Here is a 5,911-nt window from a genome sequence, read left to right as displayed (position 1 = left end):
AAAAAAAAAACAGAGCTACTACATACTTCTTTTTTTTTAAGTAGGCTCTAGGAATTTGAGTATATAACTGAGAAAAGAAAGTCGAGTGGCTCTACTCATAAAGGACTAGAGAGTTTCCTAAACTGTTGCTGATATGAACTTGTAAGTTCTACATACTTCTTTTTTTTTAAGTAGGCTCTAGGAATTTGAGTATATAACTGAGAAAAGAAAGTCGAGTGGCTCTACTCATAAAGGACTAGAGAGTTTCCTAAACTGTTGCTGATATGAACTTGTAAGTTCACAAAACTCAGTAAGCGGCTGTGTAGAAATACCAGTTCAGATACAGGAGTTACATGCACCCGTGGAACAGTTAGTCTATAGCCCGACAAATAGAAATAGATGGATAATAAAAAACTGGTTTCAATGTTCTTGTCTTGTTATTTTTCCCCTCAATCCTTGTGTTACGTTAACCGTTTTCCATTGCTAACAGCACGATTTTCTCTCAAAGCTAATAAAACCCTTTCTGTGAAGCTGACTCTTTCAGCCACACCCACATTCCCACCTGAATCCAAGAATCTCAACTTCCTAGTCCTTCCAGCTGCTAACACTATATAGAGGGAAATGTCTTTTTTTTTTTCTCTCTCTTTTTTTTTTTAATGGGGCACTGCTTACTAGCTTGATCTATACCATGTAATATTCAGTGCAGGTTGTAATTTAGGAAAATGCACAGCTGTTAGTAAGGACAGAGGACAGCATAATGTTGCATGTGCAACTGTGGTGATCTCTTAGAAGTTTCCTGGTAAATGTTGTGGAAAAGTTTGATATGTTCAGGCTGATACAGAGCTGATTCAATAGTAAGTTGTTTATTCTAGATATTTCCACTCATTAGCTTTCCTTCCAAATTTTTAAAGTACATGTAAAATACAATGAAAAGGGCAGAATTATAATTTCTTACCTTGGTTTTTCTACTGAAACTGCTTGTAGGGTGCTTTTCAGCAAACCTTTTGTCTGCAGCAGTCAGTATTCTGTTGTCTTAGCTCTACGCTTGTTCTGGGTAACAGAATTACAACATTGAACACCTACTGTTGCATCAGTTGGATTAGGATTTTTCATAGGAATAATAATCCTAATTGAATATTCAAGAGTATTGTACCCTGTACCAGAGAGCTGCTGTTTACTTGAGTTTTAAAGTTGAAAAACTTGCTTCATTTTGTTTCTGACAAATTTTATTTGAGCAGTCTGGGTGTAATTGCTCCTCTTGCTTAAACAGATAGTATTGTATAATGGACATGGGGCTTTTATGGGGTTTCTTTTCTTTCATTACAGTTTGTAAAAGCTGCATAGTGAGACACTTCTATTATAGCAACAGATGTCCAAAATGCAACATCGTTGTACATCAGACACAGCCCCTTTATAATATCAGGTAATAAGTTCATGTCATTTTTATAGGTATAATTTTTTTTCAAGTTTCGCTGCTTGCTTTTAAATGCTTTGTTTTACAGACTTGTAGTGCTTTCCTGCTTCAAATGAAGGAACAGTTACAAGAAATGCATTGTATTCTTTGTTTATGTAAACTTCATCTCAATAGTGAAGACAAAACAAGAAATTGAGTATTTTTATCTAGTTTGTATCCCTTTCTAGGGTTTCTTACCCCCCACCTTGGGTATTTTTATGCATTTGCTCAGTGTTACAGGTGATATGAGATCTTAACTATTTGCTTTGATTTCCTTTTAGACAAGGCTTTGTTGGTGTGGTATACTTACTAACTCTGACAATTGAGTTTTAGTTTCTCGAACTGTTCATGAATTCTTGAAGGGTGGTGCTTTTAACTTTACATGGCTTCGTCTGTTGGAGCTCTGCTGTCAGGATACAAATTTAGGCAGATAACGGAGTTGCTGCTCTGTCACCCTTCTCTTTATGTACATCATATTTCAACGGTGTATTTGGCATCTCTGTTACAATTTAATGAAAACCATTCTGCATTGCACCAAAGATGCTTTCATTTTTTTTTTCTTTAATAGACTGGACCGGCAACTGCAAGACATCGTCTATAAATTAGTTGTCAATTTGGAGGAAAGTAAGTCCCTATATTTTATTACTATCTAGAGATTGAAAAGACTGAACAGAGAACAGAGTAATTCAAAGCCCCGTTTCTACTCTGGGCTCTTTAAAATAGTTTTGTAATGTTTGGTTATAAATCTTAATGGATTAGCTGTGCCAACTGGCATCTTTCTGGCTGCTAAATGCTATTATGGGTAGCGGTATGTACCCTATCTCATGAAACACAGGTGTCACTGTATCCAGATAAACATCCAGATAATATTTCATAGTCATGCCTCATATTTTTGTGTAAGTACAGAAAATATAATTCCAATCTAAAAGTTCACTTGCCTCAGTTGAAAAAAAGCTGCTAAGACTGATTCTCTCAAATGCTTTTATTTTTTCCTCACTGACACATATATTTTTCTGATTTTAGGTGTGTTCACTGTCACATGTCATTTACCTTGAACTTGGGGAACCAATGAATCTGCACAGTCCACCTGGGTGGACTGGGTGAAATAGACACATCTAGTGGATATATACGGACTATAGACGGTATAAAAATAGTCATGAAAGCCAGAAGGATACTAGGTTTTGCAGCTATTTCAGTATGATTTATGGCCATTTTCTCTGATTTCTTTCCAGTTTTTACTGACAAACTCGTAGTTTGGGTATCCTAAGTGCCCCAGCCTCGTATGGAATGCTAGTGATGGTGAAAGTCTGTAGGAACTTGGAAAGTTCTTACTGTTCTGCCCATTTGAAACTGTATGGATATTCTCAGCATCTGAAATAACATTCCAGTCTGTTCTGTATTGTGGGTTTTTTTCAGGAGAGAAAAAACAAATGCATGACTTCTATAAAGAAAGAGGATTAGAAGTGCCCAAACCAGGTGAGCTGTAATCACTTTAAAGGACACTGTTAAGGAAATATTTACTATACCTTTTATTCTTAAGGACTTTCCTTGAAATATTAGTTCTCAACTGAATAAGATATGTAGTATTGGAAGTATGGAATTCTTGGTTGTCTGATAACTGTGATTTGTCACAGTTCTCAAATTACAAAAACAGAAGATGGATCTGGCGGCACTTAAACTGAGATCGTGGTTGGATTTTTTTGAAACAGATTATATTTTGCCTACAACCAGGAAGTATATATAAAATTTTATTTTCTGGCCCTTACTAAATAATAGACGTTACAAAGGAGTAAAAATAAGAACTTAAAAGTCTGTTGACAAATGAGGGATTATTCTAATTATTTTTCGTATTACTATGAAACAAACAGCTCTTTGGAGAGGTGCCACGCTGAAAGCTAATAAAATGCTGGTTCAGATACACAGCATGAAATGTAAAAAGCTGATTTAGTCGTAAAAAAAATAGGATGAATTGCATGGGCTCTTTCTCCTTATGAGCTCATCTGTTTTGCTTGGCGCATGTTAGTGTCTTATGCTACTTTTATTTCAAGTCATGTTTGCATTTTGGCTATTTGAATATTTTAGCTGTCCCACAGCCAGTTCCAGTGAGCAGAGGAAGACCTCGAAAAGTTCTGGGCTCTGTGTTCCGGATCCCACCAGAACTTGACATCTCCATACTTCTGGAGTTCATTGGGTGAGTTGTGGGCAAATCTAAGACCAAGTGGCTGATGTGAGGGTGCTGCTTGTGTGTGTTGAACCATTACTGGCTCTTTGTTTTCATTGAATGTGCATTTCCTCCATCTCAAATAGCAATGGGGAGCTGGTTTTAACTTACAGTGCAATAGTGGCAGCCAACTATGCATAGCTAGATGATGCACATAATTAAATGCGTAAGGTGTCTTCCTATGAAAATAGCTTCCTAAAAAGTGTAGTATTAAAACTTGCATGTGTTTATTTTATTTTTAACAAGTAGTGTAGTCTCAGTAAACTGAATGATGAAATACCTGTCTCTTACACTTCCTCAGTCCCTGTAGGTGGCAGTATCGTTAATGCTGAGTATGTCAGGACTTGCTCATGTAACTTGGGGACTGCAGCCACAACCTGGGCAGCAAGAGTAGTGTTCCTCTAAATGTTGTAGGTGGCGGGTAATAATGTGGTCTACTATTAAGTTTGCCTGACAGTTTCCCGGACTTTAATGAATTATGCTGAAGTTTTTGTATCAGGAGTCACCTTTAGCCATGGATTGTGGGGGGGAATCTAGCCCAAACGCTTGAGTTGTTTTCAGGAACACAAGAGAGAGAAATTGTATATGCAGATTTATATGTTAGTGATTGGGAGAGGGTAATTGAGAAAGGATTGAAAGCTGTAACTACTCTGCTAGCACCACACAGTGCAGAACCTCAGTTGGGGGGGGGGGGGGGGGGGGGCTTGAGTCTTGTATAACTCTTGCCCCTCTACCCAGATCGTGCTTGCTTTTGGCCTGACTTTGAACAAAATGTTCAGAGAACTCCAATACGTAATCATAGCAAACTTACACAAATTATGTAAAATCAAGCCCTCAGAAATTGGGAAATTCTAGCAGCAAAGCATACCATCTTGATTCAACCTCACTCGTTGTAGACATCATGCCCTAGTCTTTTTATATGTTATGTCCAGTGTCTCCACTGTGTCTCACTTTATTCAGAGTACAGAACAAATTTCCTCCATGGGTAAATTTTGGTCAGGTAGGTAGTGGTGTGTGTTTTTTTGTTTTGTTGGCTTTATTTTTGTGTTGCCCATCATATGGCATCTTAATTTCTTTAAATGTATGAGGAGTGGGACTGCAGGAAGAAAAGAGAAGGTCTTAGAGCTAAACCTCTAGGGAGCAATGCCTGACTGTGCTATAGAATGTCCTTGTGAATCCACATACCTGACATAATTTCAGCATTCATTTTCTTTATGCCTGACTTGCAGAAGTGCTGAATGCTCACAAGCACAGCTGAAAGCAGTGGGAGTCATGACTAAAACTGTAGTATCAAGTGTTCTGCAGACCAACCCAATCTTGGCTGTCCCAAATTGGGCACTTGCAGTTCTTGGTTACCTTTCAACACAGTCTGTCTCAGGTTCCTCTTTTTAAACAAGGTATTATACTGCCATTCTGCTGGGTAGGATGGTATGGAAATACATTCGTGTGTTGAAGAAATGAGACCGAGGAAATTAATGCTTTTGCATTAAGAGCAGGTTTGTCATAAGTAAAGCCAAGAGCTATGTGTTGAACAGGAAAGGAAAGCAAAGGCATTATATAGTGTATTGTACACTTGAAACTTAATTTAAATATAGTTTTTAATTGTACTTAAAAGGCTTTTTTCCCTTTAATGAATGTGGTATAAAACATGTGATGTAATTAGTACAGGGTCCCAGCGACCTGGTGCTCAGGCATGCTTTTTACCCCATTGGGTAAACCATCATTAAATGGATAAATACAGACTTAAGGTAAAATTCCTTGACTAAAATTTACTCAGTAGAAAAGAGTAAATATAATGCTATTTACCCTACATTTATGTTGGGTTAGGAATGTTAGGAAAATATGCAGTTATTTTATTGCCTCGGCTGTGGCTGGATCTCATTAGGTTAGCATCTAGGTAGGAGTTTGAAGGATGCTCATTCTGGGACCCGTGATGGGTACCGGCCACTGCTGTGCTGGCCCGGCAGGTGGCAGAGGGAGCGTATGGAGTGAAGGGGCATAGGAGCATGCTTTTATACCAACAGCCCTGCGTCTTGCTCAGTGGTAACTTCACAGTAAAATGACTTCAAAAACGGGAATTAGACTTTAGTTCCAAGGATGTCCCTTTCAGGTTGGAACACTTGGTGACTCTATAGGAAAGCTTCCTTAGGTTGCCTTGACTGCAGGATTAGATACAGTTTGAACTCATTGTAGTGAAAGTACTTTGGTTTAGGCCTCCACTGTGAAAGTCTCCTGGTTACTAGCCGTGCCCGCCCTCC

The 5,911-nt window shown here is 38.2% G+C and overlaps 1 protein-coding gene across 1 annotated transcript in view; it reads left to right on the top strand.

Moving 5' to 3' along the window:
• The window catches only part of PCGF6 (polycomb group ring finger 6), a 32,237-nt gene that overhangs the window by 2,514 nt on the left and 23,812 nt on the right, over positions 1–5,911 (top strand). Inside the window, exons 2-5 of the mRNA XM_009328434.1 lie at positions 1,306–1,402; positions 2,001–2,056; positions 2,849–2,908; positions 3,515–3,623. Coding sequence (XP_009326709.1) covers positions 1,306–1,402; positions 2,001–2,056; positions 2,849–2,908; positions 3,515–3,623 — 322 coding nt within the window. The remainder of the gene's footprint in view (positions 1–1,305; positions 1,403–2,000; positions 2,057–2,848; positions 2,909–3,514; positions 3,624–5,911) is intronic.

This window comes from Pygoscelis adeliae, unplaced genomic scaffold (genome assembly GCF_000699105.1).
Source record: "Pygoscelis adeliae isolate BGI_AS28 unplaced genomic scaffold, ASM69910v1 Scaffold317, whole genome shotgun sequence".
NCBI lineage: Eukaryota > Metazoa > Chordata > Aves > Sphenisciformes > Spheniscidae > Pygoscelis > Pygoscelis adeliae.
This window is presented reverse-complemented; position numbering and strand designations above follow the sequence as displayed.